Here is a 21,112-nt window from a genome sequence, read left to right as displayed (position 1 = left end):
TCAAGCTTTTCTAATACCCGCGTTTCCTTCTGGAAGCCCTCTGCAGTTCACCATTCCTTGGCAGGTTCAAAACAAAGCTTCTTGCTTCTCACTTTGTTATTTAAAAACGAACGTGAAAGAAAAAGGAAGCCAGCCTAAACCTGCCCTCGGGCAAGGAAAGCAAGCAAACAAACAAAACGAAATGTTTATTTCCAGGTTAAACAAACTCCCGTTTCACGGGTTCGATTCTCCGAGGTGGGTGGGGGCCCGTTTTGGTGCTGGGTGAAGCAGTGCTTTCCTCCCCTCCTCCTCTTCGCCCACCCACCCCGGGCACTGCCTGCAGCCAGGGGCACGGCCAGGAGCAAGCAGGGCCAGCGGGGACATTTCCTCATTCTTGCACTCTCTGCTTTTGCTTTCACCCTCTGCAAATGGGTGACAGGCACCTGCCTGTGCCACGGGCCTGCAATCCCGGGCCCTTCAGGCTGCCTGCTTGGGTGGGGGGACAGGAGAACGGCAGAGAAGGACCTGCCCCCGTGTACCTTCACTCATACCCTTGCATGCCCCAGACTGGGTGGCATCAAGACAGCATCTTTCCTGGAGTGCCAGCAGCTCGGGAAGCAGGGTGTCATATTTGGCTGCAGGACATGGGAAGTGCCATGGTTTTGCAGCAAAACCGGCACGGCAAGTCACTGAAATGCAGGCAGACAGGCCTGGCTTTGAGATACATCTTTTCATCCATGGCACTCATTCAAGATTTCCCTTCCACCGTCAAGACCCTTCTTACCTTTCTCCATCCTGTGCAGCACATGACAATCCATAGCTACTGCCTGCACTGGGACATTTGCTCCATCCCACAACTATAGGGTTAAGCAGGCTCCGGGGCTGAACTAAGCTGAACTCAGCAGTTACTTTTCAGTAATGCTGAGGCCTGCTGCTCTTGCATTGTTTTCAGCCAGGGGCAGAGGAAGTAAGTGCTCTTGGAACATGGGCCCTGTGTGTCAGCAGTGCCTGGGTGGGTCCAGAGGCTGGGACCATGCTTTGGCACACACAGCCCTGGGAAGCCATGCAGGGAGCAGCCCAGGGTGCTGATTCAAGGTGTCCTCCCTGGCACTGGGGTGTGAACCCAAAGCATCCTCCTTGCTCCCCCCGAACATGACCACTGCTTCAAAGGAACAGTGTGGCGTCACCACCCAGGGGAGCCTCCAGACTGCCTGGAGACACAGCCAGGGAAGTGCCGGCCACAGATAAGGCATGGGAAGGAAGAAGGAAGGACCAGAGCCAGCCAGCTGAGCTCCAGGGTCTGAAGATCGCTGCAGCCCCTGCCTGGCACTGTGTTGCTGGAAGCATCCTTTAGTTCAGCCCTGTGTAAACACCTTGGGGTTTTTCCAGTTCAGCTTGCAGGAAGGTTTGAGGCACTAGGGAAAGCCCCACTGTAATGATCCATGTGCAGGTGCCTTAGAGGCACAGGTTTCACTACAGAGAGCTCGATGATGAGGTGTAGAAGAGCAACAGGAATAGCAGTTGTGAGCGTACAGCCTCACAGTGCTGTATCTCAAGGCCCCTTCGAACTCTTTTGGTCATTACCTCCCTTCCTCGGCCACCCTGCCCACCACAGTCACTGCTTCAGCACACTGCCATGCTTGGGCATCCTTATACAGGAGCAGGCAGAGCTATGGTACCTTCCAGCACCACCGCTGCTTTGGCAACGGCTGCAGGTTAAACAGCCACAGCATCACACATCATAGCAGTTCTTAGGCACAGGACCATCAGGGAAAATCTCTTTCTGCCTCTAGAACAGCTTTTCCCAAGGTCACAGAGGTAACCTGGACCTCACATCCTCTGCCAGATCTGAGCTAACAGCTCGTGAAACCTGCATGCACCCTCGGGATACTCCTCCCAGCTCCCTCTGACTCCTGTCAGTTCTCTCCTGCCTGCTCCATGACAAGGTTGCAGGGATGAGGGGTGCCAGGCTCTCAGCCCCGTGGCAACTCCATCGTGCACAAGGACACCTGCACCCTGGCAAAGGGCGCAAGGGGACACAGAGATGTGTCATGAACCCCTGACGTTCCCAGCTTGTTCCATGGGCCCACACCATGCACCTGTCCCAGGAATCAACCCCACCAGGATGCACTCACAGCCAGCAGTCAGATCCACCCCATCTTCACAGTAGAACAGGGTCCCCAGGTGGTGGAAGTGTCTTTTGGCCATCTGATCTCTCCTGACTGATGGAAGAGCTGCTGTAAAGAGGTCCCCCAGCTCCTCCCTTCCTGCTGCCCCATCCAGTCATGGCTTGTCCCGTTGGCCTCTCATCCCTGCTCTTCTCCCAGACTGGAAGTATCTCTGCCCAGCACTGGCCAGAACATCAAATGGCCTTAACCCTATCAATAATGCAGGAGAATTGATGCAGGTAGCTTGTAGACTGCTGACAGCCTCTAAGGGGCACTAAGACCTCCCTGAGCATGGCCAGGCAGGACCTGAGGGCTTGATAAACGCCTGCAGCCCACACTGGGATGCTGAGCTCAGGCAAGATCTGGCTGGGAGCCCTCCTGCCTTGCCCACCTCTCTGGATCTAGCCCCAGTTAGTCCACAGCTATGCTGGGACAGCAAAGAAGGGTCTCTCTGATGTGTCCCCCGTGTGTTGGGGAGATGCTGCTAAGCCAGAAGCTGTGCTATTCCCATCCAATCAACTGGAAAAAGGTGACGCTGTGCCTTTCTTTGGGAAGGTGCTTGGAAAGCCATTGTGTCAGGGCTGTGTGCCCATGAGAAGTGAACCTGAGCTGGTTTCCTGCAGATTGCAGACTGGTCTGGGACCTGCTGCCAAGTTCACCACTAAACCATGTCACTAAGGGCCTCGTCTACACAGTTTGCAAACACTTCCAGGGACAGCTATCCCATCACTGCCCTGGGCAGCCTGTTCCAGTACTCAACAACCCTTTTGGTGAAGAAATTGTTCCTAATATCCAATCTAAACCTCCCCTGGTGCAGCTTGAGGCTGTTTCTTCTTGTCCTATCACTTGTTACTTGAGAGAAGATCCTGACCCCCACCTCACTACAACCTCCTTTCAGGTAGTTGTAGAGAGTGAAAGCATCACCTCTGAGGATACTCTCATAGGCTTTGAAATGGCAGTGTCCAGCCTCTGCCTTCCCCACTGTGACCAGTGTCACCTTAGGGGACACTGTGCTGCTTTTTGGGCTCAGTGTACCCCACTAGCCCCACCAGAGCTCATTAGCTGATCACTACCAAGCCCGTGGAGCCAGGCAGTGTGCCGGCTCTCCCCATCCCGAGTATGAATAGTCAGAGCCATTAGATGGCAGCAGCTACCGCTCCTGCACTGTCCCAAACATGGGAAAAACCGATTTGGAGCCAGGCCCCAGCCCGGCTGCCCACAGCACCAGCACCAGCAGCCTCAACCTGGTCCACATGTGAGCCATGGGTAGGGAAATAACGCTGGGGTGGGACTGCAGAACTGGGCTTGAATGGAAAACAAGGGAAGGCTCCGAAATAGGGGACCTCTGGAACAGCAATGTTAGTGGGGACACAAGTGCGACCATCCAGATCTGGAGGACGTGTGCACACAAGGTGACTCTGTGGAGTCCATCTGCAGGGGGCTGCTGTGAGCACACAGCTGGGAACCTCTGGTTGCTGACTTGCAGAAGCATCCTCAGTGCAGGGCGCTCAGGAGCAGCCAGCAAAGCCACGCTCATTGCCAGCAGGGGTTTTACTACCTCTGTGTTAAAGACACCTTGGGTCAGGTAACAGGCAAACCCCACCTGGGAGGTGCAGCCAAGGTTCGTTCAGGTTCTGCGCTGGGGAGAGACAACTGAAAATCAGAAAGAAAAGCTGCCCGGTTTTGTTTTTCTCCTTGGAGAAGCTTCTGCAAGAAATGTGTTTCATTTGGAAATATCTCTAGCAAATCAAGCTGTCCAAATATTTCATTTTAATTTCTCATTTCCCCTGTATTTCTCCCTCCCAGTCTCTCTTTTCTTCTATTATTCTCCCCTGCCTTTGCTTTTACCCTGTTCTTATTTTGCCATTGAAACAGAAATGAGCAGGACGAGGAAGGAGAATGAAAAATGACAAAGTGAGCACAACTCCCCAGATCTCCAATTTTTCATTTTTCAATTTCACCCACAGTAGGAAAATGGTCACAAACCCGCGTTTTGTCCATCTTTAGATTACAAGCATGTATAAAATTCCAATCTCGGTATTACTTTTCCTTTCAACATCCACAATATGAGTTGCAAGGGGCTCAATTGCCATCTCCTGCACATGTAACACCAAGGGCAAATCCAGTGCTGCTTTCCCCACTGGCAGCCCAGCAAGTGTTGATATGAGCAATGCCCATCACGGAGCCTGAGCTGCAGCGTGATTCATATGAACCACTCCATCTAATTCACACAACTCAAGCTCAAGTTTAACCACACAGTAAAGGCAACACATATACAGAAATCTTTTGATAATTTGGGAAAAAAATTAATATTTTTATACTTTCCTTTAGAAGAAAAAGAGGAAAATTGATTAAGATATTAATTATGCCTATGCTGATCTAGGTCTTTTTTTGAAGCTCTTAATGATCCAAGCTGCTTGTAAAGGTGTTGGTCTTGATGCCATTTCCTTTTAGAAAGCAACAAAGCATCCCAGCGAGGCTAAGCATCTCGTTTTGATATTTTCAGTGTGGAACAATTTGATTTTCCAACTTACAAAGCTTTGCTGCTTTAATTTTTTTGTACATCAAGCCGAGGCAGAAATCAGAACGAAAGCTTTCAGTTTAAGCTAATTAATCCAAAGGCTTTGATCCAAAGCCCGTTGTGTTTTCTCAGTTTTGTTCTCTGGGAATTTATTTTCAGTGTCTGCATTCCATTTATAGACTGGGGAAAAAAACAGCTTTCCTAGAAAAGAGATAACCCGCTGCTTACCCGGGGCTGCCCGTTCCGCAGCATCTCACATGCTTAGAGGAGTAAAAAGAAGTTATCTTTTCTTAATTGCATTGTTTGGCCTCCTTCTGAACAGCATCATCTGGAGACCTGGTCTGACTCTGCTACTGGTCCCCCAGATTCTCCCAGAATCACCCTGACTCTCAGTTTCCTCATTAAATAATATGAGGAACAAAAGGAAAAAGGAATTATCATGATAATGCCACTCCAGCAATGAAAAAGAAGCAGCATTTGCAAGGCAAAATCACTCTTTAAATCGCTCTTTCTGAGGAGGTGATGCTCCCCGAGGAGCTTTGGCAAGATGGGAGCTTGGGCAGCCAGCTTCCATGAGCAGAGGGTTCCAGGGGCTGCCTTCTCACAAGGGTCTCGTGATGGGCAAGGCTGTCCACTAACAACGTCTCAGGATCCTGACCTAATGGAGGGAGGATGTTTCTTCCTTCCACCAGTCCTCACTGCTTCAGGGCAACTTAAAAGGGAAAACTAAAAATAAACCCAACTTCCGATGACCTTTAGTGGGTTGAAGCATACTTGGCAATGGGAAAGCAGGTCAGGTACCTTGGGGGCAGAGCTGCAGCTGGTGTACATCTCCCTTTGCATCGCTCTGATGATGGTGCTTGGCAGGGGCCAGGTTTTGGGGGCAGCTGTCCCCGGTGGGTCCCCACTTACCCCGTGGCAGGGCTGCACAGCACAGTGCACACCGACTCAGTTACACACACAGACGGGAAATGGAGCAGCCTCAAGATGCTCAGTCTCAAGCAATAAGCCCTGATACTGCCTGGGAGACCCAGCCTTGCTGCAAGCCACAGCAGAGTGCTCCTTGGCTGTTCTACCATGCTGCTGTGGCAGAGCTCTCCTGAAGGGCTGGAGAGTGAAAGACTCTTGCAAGTTTTAGGACAAACACTGGCTTCCAATGCCCCAAAGCCTTTGCCATCACCCCTCCCTTTGGCAGATCATGCAGCACATCTCTTCTCCTGCTGTCCTGATCTTTCAAGGGAAAAGGTGACGGCCCAGCACTCACAACATGCAGGACCAGAACTTCTGAAGCACTTGTTTTCACCCATGTGCTTTTGATTTGGTAATGTTTGTTGTAGGGACTTAGCCCCTGTGATGATGTGATGGATGATGCCAGAGGACCTGTAGCTCCTGCTGTGCATGGTGTACTCATCCCCTCCTGGCCTTGCAGCATAGCTACAGGTTACAGATGGGCTACGGTGCACACCAGCACTGCCTGGAGCAGATCCAGCTCACGACCATTCTCCACTGTCTGGGTATTTCGGGGTTTTTTTCTGAAACTATTTGCACAGCACTAAAATTAATGACTGAAAATGTGAGTTTGCTTGAAAACAATCTATCATTTGATTATCGCTTTAATGCAGGCAGCCTGGGGAACATCTGCCTCTGCCTGTCTGTGCCTTCTCCTGCCGACACGAGGAATTGCTGGAAAGGGCTGTTGCACTGCTTTGTAAACTGGAAGAAAGCCAAAGCACCAGCAAATGACTTGGTGGTTGCTGTGACTGAGGAAGAAGAGTGGGGTCCTGCACTGGATGAGGCACAGGTCCCACCATAGCCTCCCAGGGCCCCCTCTTAAAACACCAGTTCACTGCCTCTGGTCCCAGTCTCCATTTTCCAGGCACTTCCAAAGTAAAATGCTGATCTCCATCATCTGGAAAGTAATTCCGTCATCACTGGATGAGTGTGCCTGGCTTTGCACTGGGGCAGCGGGCAGCAGCATCTGACCACTCCTGCCTTTCCCTCTGCCACATCCCACCTCACAGGGGAGGCAGGAGACAAGAGAAAAATAGGTGGGGAGGTGTCCAGTGAAGCAGAATTTCCTCCATCCCATGACGCAGACCATGTGCTGTGCTATAATGGGGTCTGCAGACCCCTTAGGCTTCTCTGCTGCCTTTTGGGAGCATTACAGCCCTGGTCTTTGAGGCTTTTTGTGGAAAATGTCACCAGCTTCCGATGAGTCAGAGTCCTGCTTCTCTGCAGCCTGCCCAGTGCCGGGCTGGGGTCCCCATGGGTGTCTCGCTGCCGTTGTTTGGACTTAAATCTTCCTGAGAAAGGAGAGGCTTTGCTGCCAGCACACATGCAGCAGGGCTGCGGGAGCACGGGCTGGCAGGGATGCGTTTGGCTGGTGCCTCTGGGACAGACATGTCGATGCTACGGCGCCCAGAGCAAGGGCAGCAGCTGCGACCTCCAGCCAAGGCATTTCCACTCCTCCTGCAACCGTGATTCAGGGAAGGTTGCTCACCAAGATGATTACCAGCTGAAGGGGAAAGGAAGGGGGTAGAAAGCTTGGGGTGCCTACAAAGAGACCTCTGAAAGCTGTTTCATGTGACTGTATGTCTGTGTGTGTCTGCAAACATGTATGTGTGCATGTGTCTGTGCCTAGGTGTGCTGAAGGGGATGTTATGGCTTCAAGTAAACCAGAAATGCCAGAGCTAAGGCTAATGATGAACCATCCCCGCAATGTGTTTTGAAGACAGAGATGCTTACATGATCTTTTAACTCTCTAACTTCCCCTAACCCTGTCTCTTCTGGCCCTGGGACCTGCTATCTGATATTTCGCTTGCAGCCTCAACTTTCCTCCCCAGGTCACGCAGGAGTGAGGACAGACACCCTTTTCCAGGGGCTTTCCCTAGGCACCCTGCTCTGCAGGAGTGGGACGGGGCTGCCCCTCCAGCCCTGGGGACCAGCATCTCTTCCCAGGGACAGTGGCTGAGCACAGCCTCACATGGAAACATACAGCCACTGGTAGGAGATGCAGTGATCCCGATTTATCTGAGTTCCTGCCGTTGCATAGCACATTTTGGGCCCAACTCCTGGTGATGCCAGCAACCTCCAGCTCTCACATTATTCAGCCAGACAGTGTTCAGGTCAGGCATCAGGGAAAGAAGGAGCAGTTATCAACTGAGTGGGCAAAGTCTGGTTCAGATGACTCTCAGGATCTCACAAGGCCGTGCAGGCAGGGATGAGAAACCCAATGTCCAGGGAAGCCATCAGTAAAAATAAATGAAATTAGCACCTTGCTTTCTTCTGTCCTCTTACCCCCATCTCCACCAAGTCCCTTTTCACTGAGCAATGCAGGGTCCTGAAGGCAGCAACTTCCTCTGCACAGCCCGAGCTACGTGGTACATGCTGGGTACTGAACGAGGCAAGAGCCTTGTGGGAAAAATACGCATCTAATAACTGCTGTGAAAGACTGTGTTGCAATGCACAGACACAAAGGGATGAAAGGAGGCTGCCTTAACATCCTGACATTTCCTCATTTCTGACTTCTCCTCTCAGGCATCCCCAACATCCTTTTACAGCAGCTTTTGCAGCCAGTTTCCTCTGTCAAAGAAAAGGAAATGGGATTTCCAAAACACCCTGGGACAGTGCTGACAGTGATGGGCTCTGAGCAGTGCCCTGCACCACAGGTCCCTGCGTGGGATCTGGTGGCTGAGGCAGGGAGGTGATGAGGGTCAGAGCTTCCTGCTGTCAGCTCACCAGTGCCAAACCCCAAATATCCCCTCCTGAAGGCACCTGAGGCCCTGCCCTGCTGGCAGCACCCACTCCCCTGCCCCATGGCACAGCTCCACTGTGCTGGGATCACCCATCCGAAAGGGGATGAAGGGGAAGAAGATCTGCGCTGCTGCCCCCTAAGCTCACCGGAGCACCCCATCCGCATCCCTCTGCCATCCCAGCCTCCCAATTTCAAGTTGTTCTGAAGGCAGCAAGTTAACAAGATTTGCAAACCAGGTCAGCGGAAGAAGCTTAATTAGCTCACTGAACCGTGGGGACCAGCTCGCATCGTGGCTGCTTTATTGACTCTCTGAATGGACGTTATCGATACAGCAGGTGCGAACCTCACCCTGATGGGGTCCTGCGCTCTCCCCTTGAGGACGGGACACACAGGCACTTGTCAGGCAGAGGAAAACTTCATAAAAGGCCCCAAATCAACACCGTAGGACGGTCCAAGCTATCCGGCCATGCTGTATCAGCAGCACTGCTTTCCCCTCCAAGCCCTGCAGGGATCCCCACTGCTGGTTCCACACTTCTTACCCACTCAAGGCCTCTGGGAGTGAATAGAGCCAAAGGGGACAGGCAGCAGGGCTTGCAGTGAGCTGGCTGCGTCACCGGCAGCACAGGCATAGCTCATATGACCTGCTACCTGTCTTGTCATGTCACTGCAAACATCTGCTGCACGCATAGAACAGCGAGGAAAAGGGAAAGCAAAAGGCCCTCTCAGAGCAGCATTCCAGCCCCAGGAGTGGGAGAGAAGCGGTGCCTGTCACGCCGCATGAAAAAACCCTTTATTTAGTGGCAAGACTGTAGCTCGCCTCTTTGAATCTCAGCACAGCTTCCCAGGCAGAGCAGCCACAGCCCCATCTCCCCTTGCACCCCAGGAGCAGGTCCACTGGGTAAGGCTTTATTCTGATAGATAGTGTCTCACAAACAAAACAAGGAGCTAATGGCTTTGAAGCCCTTCCAGGAATCCTGATGTGCTGCCAGCAAAGCTGCTTGCTGATCATAGGGGGAAAAGCCCCCCTTCATCCTGCAGCCAGTGCAGGCACCCACAGCCCTCTCCCTGCTCCCAGCATGGGACAGGCAGCAGGCTGCAGGACAGGCAGCAGGCTGCAGGACAGGCAGGGGTGTCCAGCCCGGACAGTGGCTGGAGAGGAACCGTGGCACGAGAGGAAATCCAGATTTCAGGATCAGTTGCACACCCCCCGCCTCCGTCCTGGGACAGCATTCCCTTGCAGCTCAGCCACCACAGGCCAAGCTGGAGGGCGAGCAGTGCGGGACTGCAGCCGTCCCACCAGCGCTGGGTGGGCAGCGAGCATCACCAGGCAGGAAAGGGCAGCGGGCAGGGAGCGGGCAGGGCAGGGCAGGGAGCGGGCAGGCGGTGCCCGGCAGATGGCGGCGGTGCCGGGCCGGCGCGTCCCGCAGCCTTCCCCCGGGTGCGGGCCGCCGCTGCCCCCGCCGCTGCCCCGCTCCGCTCCGTTCCGCTCGCCGCTGCCCCGCCCGGTTCGGCCGTCCTTGGGCTGAGCCGCCGGGGCGGGGCGGGCCGAGGCGCTGCGCGTTCCCCGCCGCGGCTCCACGCCCGCTATAAGAGCCGAGCCGCGCCGCGCTCCGCAGTGCATGGCCGTGCCTCGCCCGCGGTACCGCGGCTCCGCCGGGACCCTCCCCCGGGCCGGCCCCGGTGTCCCGCCGCGCCCCCTCCCAGCCGCAGCCACCCTTGACCTTGCTCTTCGGGAGCGGCAGCCGCGGCGGGCGGGGAGCCGGCGGTGCGGGGCTGCGTGGGGATGCGTTAGGATGCGTTAGGATGCGTTAGTCGGCGGATCGCACAGAGGGATTCCTGCCGGGAAGGAGAGGCAGCCTCCTCCCGCTGAAGGGGGCGCGGAGGAAAAGAGGATTTAAAGAGCATCTTTGCCCCCTTTGTTGGATGAGAAGGGCAGAGGAGGGACCAGCAAGATGAGCACTAGCAGTGAGTATGGCATTCCCTTGCCATGGCTGTGGGAATGGGGCTGATATTTGCACTGGTCTGGCTGGGAGGAATTGGAAAGAAAATGTCACAGCCGGGTTGACAAGCCTAATGGGATGGATTTTTGTTATTTCCTGCCTGGTTTTTGCTTTCTGACAGGCTCTAGCATTGCTGGCCCTTCTTTCATGTGGGCAAAGCCATGGTGCTTATCTCTGCTGAGTACTTTCCTTGGCTTGTATTTCTGGGGTTTGGAGGGCAGATCATGGAATAAAATGTTGATACGCAGCATGGTGAGAGGGAGCCAGGAGTACTCTGACAGGCAGCAGGCTCGCTCGCTGATGCTGCTGCCTACAGATAAATGGACATGGGGGAGCAACCGATGAGGAAGAGCAGGGTAAGGAGAGACCCAGAAACCAGGGGCCTGAGAAAAGCACAGGTGCAGCATTGAAAACCATGTACCTTCTGCAGCTGGGGATGTGGGTGTTTCTTTTGTGTGAGACGGGGACAGAGGCACTCATGCAGTATGCATGAATTCCTAAAGCAGAGCTTGGAAATGTGCTGCGTAAGATGGGAACTGGCACCTGGAACTAGTGTGGCTACTTCGGGTTTCGTGTCCTTGTTACAAAGTCTGGAAAGATTGATCAGGTTTGGTTGAGTCACACTCAATTTCTTAAACCTTGCTGATGCGATGTGTGGCAGTGGTACCCACCTCACTAGCACAGCTTTGAGCTATTCCTTTAAAACCAGTGAGCCCCCAGCCAAAGGTGTCGATGCTGATGACCACCTGAGGGTCGTCCTCCTGGGATAACCTGCCTGAGGAAGACGTCCTCCCTTCCCGTGGGCCCTAGAGGCTATATGAAGACAGGAGGACTCCCCCAGGCAGAGAGCAGCAGGAGCAGTGACTTCTCCATTGCATTGGCTGTTGAGGTTTCTCAATCCGAAGGCTTGGGGTGGTTCCCAAGCAAAACACCGTGAAAAATGCCTTGGCATGCTGCAAGGCAACAGAACAGGTGATTCCAGCTCTGTTGGGCTGTGTCAGAGCCGAGAAAACTTTCCAGGTGCCCTCTGCTTCAGCCACGCCTGGGACCAGGAGCGAGCCTCCATCCCGGGGGAGCGGGATTGGTGGTGCCCGGGTAGGGAACAATAGGGACTGATTCTGCGCCTGCTGGGTGCTGATAACAAAGGCTGCTCCTCTGCCTCTCTGGGCAATGAGCTGTGGCGCGGTGTGGAGGGCTGGGATGTGCTCGCTGGGGTCAGTGACCACAGTGGTCAGGTGGGACAGTTAAGCTTCCTCTAAGCCAATTTTAACAAATGCACGTTGGTTCCTTTTGGGATTCCTTTCCAGCCTTAATAGCCAGCTTGGCTGCTGATAGTGATAAGGGCTGTTTATGGCACTGGTGTGTTATAACTATCTGATTGTGCAGCAGAGCTCCCTCGCTGAGTCCTCCCCCACATGCAGAGAGGTGCCAGCAAACCCAAATATGCTGCCTGCCTGTTGCTGTGACATGACTCACGGGAGGAGGCCACCGGCTATGCAGCAAGCACAGGGCTGGGTGTCTCTTGGGTGGTGCTTCTCTTCCTGCCACTGCCTTGCTCTGTGACCCTGGGTACATCACTGCTGTGCCTCAGCTTCTGGATTTGCTGCCACCATGGCTCTTGCTCAGCCCTTTGGATGCCTTTGCCATCTTTGCCTAAATATTGCCATTACTTCTAAGTAGCCAGGAGTTTTAGTAAAGGTTTGGGGACTCTGTAACATCTGCTGACCACTTCCTGTGCTGTTGATCACTTACGGATTGCTTAAGATCCATTTGGGACCACAGGTGGTATGAGGGCTGTGCACTGCCTGGAAGGCAGTGGGCTCTGCGCTTTTGTGCCTCCAGACTTTTTCCCAGTAGCTGATGGGTTCAAACCAGGACTTGCTGTACCCAAATGCTGGCTCATGTCTGTTCTTAGCTAAGCCACGATCTCCTAGCTGGTTCTGTGAGCAAGGCATGGGGTGCCGTCTCTCCCATCAGCATGTTCTGTGACTGGTGTGAATGTTGCCAAGAGCTGTCTCCTCACTGCCGCCTCACCCAGCTCTGCAAATCCTTACCCAGCCTGTATCCCTCAGGTTTGTGTGCCTGGGAGGCAAAAAATGAGCTCAGAAGCCTTGTGCCATTGCCATCTGTGTTATCTCTGTTTCACTCTGCTGATGCTACCTGGTGGTGACCTGCAGTGGCTTTTGCATCCCTTTGCTAGTGGCCAGTGGCTTAGGGGAGCTCGGTGCCACTTGTTGGTCAGTGGCTGCCCTGCTTGTGGCTCTGCCTCCCAGGCATGGCCAGCTCTCCTGCTCTGGGCACTGATTTTTGTTCTGGCTTTTGCCCATTCCCTGCGGTGACCAATGGCTCAGATGTGGTGGGATCCAGCCAGCAGCTCCGCTGCACTCCAGCCCCTGGTGCACAGCACTCTACCTGTGCAGATGGGAGGAGAGAGGAAGACGCAGGAGGAGGGATGATGCAGCCAGATTGTGCATGGGTTGATCGTGTGCAGGTGTATCTATGGCTGCAGGACCAAGATTTTGGGGCTGACAAATCAGATGCACAGCTGAGGATGAAATGCCACCATCTGATCTGTGAATTCCCACTGCTCCTTTCCACTTCACTTGGTGCATTTAGAAAACACTCCTATCCCATCTGAGGCTGACATGAGGCAGGAAACCTGTGGCTGAGGGCCATGGCTGGCCCCAAGCCATGTGGTTGTGCAAAACTACCTGTGAGGCCTCCGGGGCGCTTTGTGCAGGATTTGCTGGGCTGTATAGCTGTATCTTTGGACATGCTTTGTGCACATCACACAGGAGTCTTGCCAGCCCTTGTTGAAGGGACAGAGGCTTGCTTTTCACCCTGGTATGGGTCCCAGGCTTGGAGGACCCATGTTGTCATCTCTCCGTGATGCAGGAAGGCAAAGCCATATGGAAATGTGCTTTTAAGGTGAAGAGGAAAAGGCCTTTGATCTTGAGTGTAAACTCATATCCTGAGGCTGCAGATGAGACTAGGTGGCCCTGAGGGTGCAAGGGTTGTGCTGCTTGGGAAGGTGGCTTCTCCTCCTGTGCTCCCAGGTGTGCAGTGAACATTTGGAGGGCACAGTGTTGATGTTTACATTGGTGCTGGTATTTATACCTCCCACTCTGCTAAGAACTGCTAATTGGTTGCAAATGGATTCATACATTCATAAACAGGTCAATCAGCGCTGCTCTGCATCTCCATTGAAGCTGGATTCTGTAGCAGAAACCTTTGCCCGAGAGAACATCCCTTAGGATCACTGCCTGAAATCACCTACATTCTGTGCTCAACCTCTCCCTCAGATTGTTCTGGTGCAGGGATTTTAACATGACCAGTGCTGCTGTTTGTGCTCATTAAAAGGCAAAGGGTTGGAGCTGTCATCTGCCATGAGGATTTAAAACTCTGAAATAAGCGTGAATAATTCCTTCTGCTGTTTTGAAGGTAACCATCAGGTTTGGGTGCTGCGGGTCCATGCAGTGAGTACAGGCTGTGAGTAGGGGCCATGGGAAATGGCAGTTGCACACTGTCTCTTTTGGTCCAGCTCTGTTGGGGTGGAAGGGGATGCTGCCTGCAGGTCTTGGCATGTGTCTTGTCAGGAGCAAGGTGTCCCTGGTTGTTATAGTCACCCTGGTCTCAGCAGAGACCTGCACAGCTCCTGGGGGATGCAGGTTTGGCAGGCTCTGGACCAGTGTTGCAATGGCTGATTGATTTCAGATTGAAACTGATTGACACACTAGAGCTCTCCAGACTCCTTTCTGTCTCCAGCATGTACTGGAAGACCAGAATCTGCCCCCGTAATAAGCAAATTCAGGGTGGGGGGAACTGGTACCGTGTATCCCACATTGTGTTCCATCTGAGCAGCTGATAGCCTGTTGGAGCATGGAGAGCTCTTGCTTGGTATGTGAAGTGGGAAGTTGCTCCAGACCATCCCAACCCCTGGTCCTCTCAAATTCCTGCTCTGAGGCTTCCCTAGTTGCAGAAAGCTGGGGAAGAAGACATGAGGAAAGGCTGGCCAGTTAAGCATTTGATCAGGAAGGCATCATGACAGATACTGATGAATGCAGCATGTTTGCTTGGTTGTTTTTCATTCCTAAATCATGCTCCCTCTTACATGGTGATCCACTAAGCATAATTACCCAGTAATCTCTAGGCACATGTGGTTACAAGGTGTTTACCAGCAAACTCTATTAAGTCCCTGTGTAATTAAAGAGGAATCACATGGTACTGCACATCTCTGGGAGCTCCAGCTCTGCTCTGCCCCAGGCAGGGTGATTTACCACGTCTCACCACCCAGTGAGGTGGGACCAGCTGAGGAGGACATGGGGTTTTTTTCTCCTATGTTCAGAAGTGCAGTGAACCCAAAGGGATCAGCCTGTTGGTGTGATGAGCAGTGGTAGTGTCTCCCCTGTGAGGAGGCTCTGTTTTTTGTGGGGAGACACCAGGCCTTGGGGGTTTATGCTACAGATGAACCTTTACAGTCATAGCACTCATGGTTCCGGGTCAGCACTGATTCCCATTTCATCTTTGCAATGCTCAGGCTGCCACAGGCAGGAAGTGAATGGAGGACAAAGCACATCTCCAGTGAGGGAGGACCCAGCAGAGTGAGATGCTGACTATGGTTATGGTGCTTTGCCTAGTCCTTGGGGGTTTGAGGTGGGCTCTGGATAAGCACTCATGGTCCTCACCCCTGCTCCCCTGATCGCTGCTGGACAGGCTCTTCACATGCAGTGGGGAAAGAGGCAGGTCTTCAAGTAGAGCTCTTCTTTCTCTGCAGCATCTCATGGAGGAGAAGGAGAGCTTCCAGAAAGGCTGGAGTAGGCTCTGTTCAAGGTGTGGGTGCAGGTGGGACAGCGAAGAGAGGAGGGATACGGATACAAGAGAGTTTTTCCTTCTATGTTCGGAAGTGTAGTGAACCCGAAGGGATCAGCGTGTTGGTGTGATGAGCGGTGGTAGTGTCTTCCCTGTGAGGAGGCTCTGGTTTTTGTGGGGTGACACCAGGCTTGGGGGGTTATGCTCTTAATCATTAGATTAAAAGCTACCTTCCTAGCATGTTCTCTCCAAACCCAGCTGTGAGCATTACCTAGGGTCCATGCTTCCTCCATGGAGGGCTCTAGCCCTGTGTTCTGCAGGATTTGGGCACCAAGGGGACCTCTGGGCTTGCCACCCACATCTTGGTCCCCTCAATTATCACTCTGCTGCCACAAACAACCTGATAGAAAAGGTCCCCTCTGTTCTCCTGGGCAGCCTAGCAAAGGGATAATCATCCATTCCATTCACTTGGATGCCAGAAAGTTCAGAGCCCCAGCAGCTTCTCCCTGTCCTGGGGCGGGTGGATAGACTCTGTCATCCCACCAAGCTCTGTTCAGGCTCTCCTGCAAGCCATCTATCTTGGCAGCTTGCACTTCGAAGAGCAGAAGCCATGGAAAGTGTCACTGCAGGCCAGTGAAGTGCATGCTGTAAGGTCAGTTGAAGCAATTGAATTAATTCAAGGGCCTACCGCCCTCTTATAAAATAGCAAGTTTTCTGATGACAAAGTGATGATCAGTTTAGCCAGATAATGGTATTTGTGATTGCCAGCAGGCTGGGCTGATGACAGACTGTCCTGTTATCAGCAAGGAGTCAGTTGTGCTGCCTTTGCAGCAAAGCTGTGCAGAAGTGAAGGCAAACCCACCAAGTTCCTGCCAGACCCTGCAGTCCCATCCTGATGGTGCTGTAATGAAGTGGTTGGAACATCTAATTATGTATTTTTAGACCAAATACATCAGCGTTTCTCAGTTGTGAGCACTGCAGCACCTCCAGGAAGCATCCTGGGGGTAGACTGGTGATGGCGAGGGCTCAGTTGGGAAACAATGGGGAAAGGAGAGAGCTTTGCAGGATGAAAGGGGGCTTGGAGTGACCACAGTAGGCATAGGGAAGGCAGAGCCCAAGTCGAGACCCAAGAAGTTTGCTTGTGAGCAGCTCAGGGTAAACGTGGCAGGATAGGAAGGTAGCTCTTTCTTGGGGGGCACCTACCTGTCCAAAGTCCTCCTGTGCCCATTGTCTCTGTCCCTTGCATCTGTAGGCTCAGGAAATCCCTGGGGAAATAGAAGAGCTTGAGTGCACTGATTCACAGCCCTGATGGACATGCCTTCTTTTCTAGAAAAGGGGTATCTGCCACTCACCAGGACCAAACTGATGGAGTGTGCAGCAAACTGCTCAGTCCCCATTTATTCCATGGTGGGTTGGGTTTTTGATGGGCTATAGTTCACACCTGCGTTTTTAAGTTTGGGTATAGTCTTCTGAATGCTTTATCAGTACCGGCCATAAGCCCTGGGCTGGGAATTGGTGTGCTTTCACCACTGCCTGGGGCAAAGATCTGAAACAACAAGGAGCTGGTGCTATGGTTTCCTTATGCAGCCTGACCTTCCTTTCTTCTTACACTTTCTAAACTGGCAATGTCCTCTGAGCCCCAAGCATCACTTGTTTTTCACTTCATGGATGTTTTACTCTGCTTTCATTTTGAATCATTTTGGTTTTGAGACTTGAACAACTGTGAAAGTCACTGGGAAGAATGTTTCTCTAAGGAAGAGGACAGCCTAAGAGGGGAGCATGTAGTTGAGGGTTTGAAGCCGTCCTGTTGGCTTCTGTGTTCTTACTTAGCAACAAGTGGTATGTTTTGGAGAACATTGCACTGCTGTGGGGCAAGAAAGGCTTTTCTAGTACAATGTCAACCCAGAGCCCTTCCTCAGCCCAGCTTGAATCCACTGCAATCTGAACTGAAGCTTCAGGGTTTGACCTGTTCTCACAGTGGTGAAGTACGTTACTTCCTCAGATACATGCAGCCAGGCTGCATGAGCCAAGCTGGATGAGACCTAGACCAGAACCCAAACTGTGAGCTCCCAACGTGCATGTGCCAGGCTCTGCAGTTCAGCACCCCACACAAATGCACTTGCAGCATCTTGCTTGAGAAGGCACATTGCAAGGCCCTGCCCGTTCTTCCCAGCATCTGTGCTTTGTACTACCTAAATCTGGGTGAGGATCTTCCTGCTTTTCTCCTGGCATCCATCCCCATGGGACCCCTGCACGCTGCAGTGTCCCAGCAGCACTGCCCAGCCCAGGGGCCCTTGCTTGTGGAGCTATTTTAAGGCAGCTGAGGGACCGGGTGGGTTGTTCCGCGGCTCAGCGGCACTTGCTGGGACATGTTGGGTGCTGTGATGGGATCTCCCAGTCAGCTGCTCCCCAGCCTGGATTCTCAGTGGAAGCAGGGAGTGTCCCAGTGTTTTACTCCTAATAAAGGACTTTTCCCTGCCGAAATCCTCAGAGGAGCAGGAATAGGGAAGGAAGCTCTGTGTGAAACCCATTTCTGCTTCACGTCAGGAGCTGCAGGCCATCCAAGCCGTGTGAGCTGCCTCTCCCAGCAGCCCTTCTCCAAAGGAAGGGGTTTCCTTGCCTTGGCCATGAGGCAGGGCTGGATCAGGGCTTGTCCATCGGCTGCTGCTGCCCTGCCTGTCTCCTGCTGCTCTGAATCAGCGTGCTCTTCCCCTGTAAAATAACCTCTGGCTGGCTTGGCTGCAGCGGTGCCCGGCTGGGTGGTGAGCAGCTTTCTCAGTGTGGTTGCAAGGTCTGCGTCAGCCAAGGTGCCTGTGTGTGACTACCTGGGCCAACAGGTCTGTGGTCTGCCAGGAAGGACCTGCAGCAGGTCCCTATGGTTTGTGCTTGCCCTGCAAGCTGGAGATCGATGCTCAGGTGCTCAGTACAGCACAGGTATGGAAAGGCTCTCCTTGCCTAGCCTGAAGAAATGAGGACTAGAGCAGGCAGAGGTCCCAGAGCTCCTCTGGAGGTGGTGCAGACCCCACTTGCTCTCAGCACCCAGCTCATATGCATCCCGTGTGGGGCTGTGGCAGCCAGGTCCAGGCAGCACTGGGCAGGCAGTGTGCCGTGCAGTGCCGGCTTCTCCTGCCATCTGACCAGGCAGCTCTGCTCCGGATTTTCTCTCTCTCAGCTCATATCGCGGCAGTCCTCAGAGTGTGATAGAGCACAGGCTTCCCGCTCCCTCATCTGCGCTCAGATCACGGCTCAGCGCTGGTCCCTGCAAACCCCTCCCTCCGCCTCGGCTGTGCCGGGGGCTGCGGGGTGTCCTTCCCCATCGCCCCGCTGCCCCCTCGGCACCCGCTGCATCAGCTCGCAGTGCTCGGAGGATGAAGAAGGTGGAGCAAGGTAAGATGAGCTGCCCCTAACCTCCTCCTGCTATAAATAGCCGCGTCACCCAAGCATCGTCTGGGAGCGATGTGAGCGCGTCCGGGCTCCCGCAGACCTGCCTGTGTTGCAGGCACACCTCGCACTTGGTCAGGAGGGCTGCGGCCGGTGGCACGGAGCGTGTCATCGCATTAGCACACCACGGGACACCGCTCAGGTTATGCACAGCTTAATCCCGTCTGGCAGCCGCCGAGGCTGGCGTCCTGTGGCTGGGTCAGGCGTGCCCGCACCTCGCTGGCAGCGGCACTGACACAGCTTGCATGGGAAACCTTCCTCCTGCGGTAGAGCTTCAGCAGCTTTGCCCTCGGCTCTGGCCGAGCCGTGCCCGGGTGCTGGCATGGATGAGGCAGGGCAAGGAGGTGTCTGGTGTGTGTGTCAGTCTCTGGGCAGAGCTTTGGTAGGGAAGGGGAAGGCAGCTGTTCCATAGGGAATAACCAGGTCAGGGAGAGAAAAGTGGGGTTTGTGGTGCTGGTGCGGCACCTGTGCAGCTCTTGAGTGCTTCCTCACTCCATCCAAGCTGTGTTGGAGGTTGGGGTTGATCAGGAAAATCATGGTCCTCTATTTATTCCGGCTGTTGGCAGAGATGCGGTTCTTGGGGTAAGCTGTGTCTTTGGAGGGAGTTTTGCCGACAGCACCAACATATCCCCCACCCCTTGACCTTCCGCCAATGTGGGAGCCAAGCAGCTTACGTGAGCCGTGGGCATACAAATTGAAACACAGCCATCTTCTCAGCAAGGAAGCCCTCCTTCATCTGGTGGCGGATGCTAAGGCACGAAAGGGGATGATGCCCAGCTCACAGCCTTTTATTCAGTAAGCAAACCCATCCCTTCATACACCCACAGATGCTACTTGAGGGGACTTGCACCATTGTCCCACCATCTGTCCCAGTTGCCACCCTGGGAGAGGAGTGGGTTGGACCTGATCCTTCCCCTTTGGGATGGGAGATGCCTGACAGTGCTGGCCAGGGAGAGCTGAGGATGAGCGTGGATGTTCTCCCTTCCCCTGCTTCTGAGAAAAGGAAAGTCACTGCCTGCATAGTGAGTTATGTGGTGATGACTGCTTGTGATGGGTTACATATAAAATCCCTTGCATCCCTGAGGATGCTACCAGTTGAAAGCTTTTATGGCATTTTAAAAATAGCCACAGGGGGAGAGAGAATGAGAAGATGGATAGGTAGGTGGATCCCTAATAAGGAGAGGAGAGGAAACAGCTCGAGAGGGAATGGAAAGACTTTAGTGAACGGCATGTGAGTGATTACTGAGGGAGGGGGTGGTGTGGTCATACTGAGCTGCGTGCCCAGCGGGAATGGGGAACCCTATAAAAAGCCTGGCTGTGAGATATGCTTCTTGCACGTGTGGGGAGAGGGATGGGGCGAGCATCAGCTCTGTCTGTCTCTCCTGTGGGCGCTCGCTGTGTTCTACAAGTAGCCGTTAAAAATAATCCCTGACTCTTGGATGCCTGGGCTGGGCTGGCTGCTTCTGCTATTGCGTGATTCCCCAAACAGCTCCAGGCTCATCTGTGCTCCATTCCTGCCTCTGGGCTCTGGCTGACAACTCTGCCTGGGAGCTGATGGATGAGGTTGGTCCTGGCCCTGGCTTTTCCCAAGGTGGCCTTTCCCCACCTGGGCTGTGCTCCAGGAAGGATGCTGAGAGCTGCCTCTCTGCTCTGGCTTCTGGCTTCCTGCTGCCTGACAGCTTGCAGCACCTGGGGGCAGGATCTGGTGATGGGGCTGTGGCTGGATGAGGATGCAGTTCCCCAGCGCCTGGCTGGAGTAGTGGTAGCAGGGCTGCTGGCAGGAGGTCCCTTCAGCAGGACAGCCCTGCTCTGCCTTGTGTCACTGCCAGCACAGCATCTTCCTGGTCCCGGAAAGTGGCTCCAGGCCCTCCCCTGTGCTTGTGGCAGCTCTCCCCATCACTCAGGGAAGATTACACAGAGCGTCTCCAAGAAATGCTAATTGCTTTGGCTTGTGCTTGGTACAGCAGAGCCACTGGGCACTCAGAGCTCTTAGTCAGCTTAGAGACCTGCCAGATCCTTCCTCTCCTTCCCCTGGAGAACTGGTGGAGTTCTGCTATGGCCATTGCTGATCCCCACATCCCCGGTTCTCAGCTGAGCTGCAGGCTTGCACCCAAGCTGGCCCAGAGGTCCCAAATACTCAGTGGCACAAGGCAGGATGTGCTGTCATCAGGGCATCGCAGCCTCAGGGTGAAACACCCCAAGCTCAGCCCCCGGCAGGCACAGTGCGCAGGGTCAGATGCACCCCTCCTGCTGGAGGAAGGGTGGCTGGAGGGGCAGTGGCGGTTTCGCACCCTGTGAGATGCTGCTGGTGCTGCTCTGTCCTCCCAGACCCCTCACTGGTGCTGCCCACCCCTGCTCTGCCAGAGCAATTGAAAGCTCGGTGCAGCTGGGCTTGTTTGGTGCAGGCTGCTGGGAATCATTCCTTGGCTTTGCCCCCGCT

At 53.8% G+C, this 21,112-nt stretch overlaps 1 protein-coding gene and 1 long non-coding RNA gene across 4 annotated transcripts in view; one reads left to right on the top strand and one right to left on the bottom strand.

The window, feature by feature from the left end:
- Window positions 1-170: 170 nt before the first annotated feature.
- On the bottom strand, window positions 171-826 carry LOC136019767 (uncharacterized). The gene is made up of 2 exons (XR_010615035.1): window positions 764-826; window positions 171-689 (listed from the first exon to the last, which is right to left on the bottom strand). It is a non-coding gene; the product is annotated as an uncharacterized LOC136019767 (long non-coding RNA).
- A 9,119-nt stretch (window positions 827-9,945) lies between these two features.
- The window catches only part of ABLIM3 (actin binding LIM protein family member 3), a 50,648-nt gene continuing 39,481 nt past the window's right edge, over window positions 9,946-21,112 (top strand). For 2 of the 3 annotated variants that reach the window (XM_065690562.1, XM_065690563.1), the window contains exon 1: window positions 9,956-10,387. In XM_065690562.1, the coding sequence (XP_065546634.1) occupies window positions 10,375-10,387 (13 nt within the window). In that variant the 5' untranslated portion in view covers window positions 9,956-10,374. Of the gene's footprint in view, window positions 10,388-21,112 lie in introns of all 3 variants that reach the window. The other variant, XM_065690564.1, reaches the window with a different exon arrangement.

The sequence above is a fragment of the Lathamus discolor genome, chromosome 10 (genome assembly GCF_037157495.1).
Source record: "Lathamus discolor isolate bLatDis1 chromosome 10, bLatDis1.hap1, whole genome shotgun sequence".
Classification (NCBI taxonomy): Eukaryota; Metazoa; Chordata; class Aves; order Psittaciformes; family Psittacidae; genus Lathamus; species Lathamus discolor.
The sequence above is the reverse complement of the archived record's forward strand: the minus strand, read 5'-3'. Positions and strand labels throughout refer to the sequence as shown.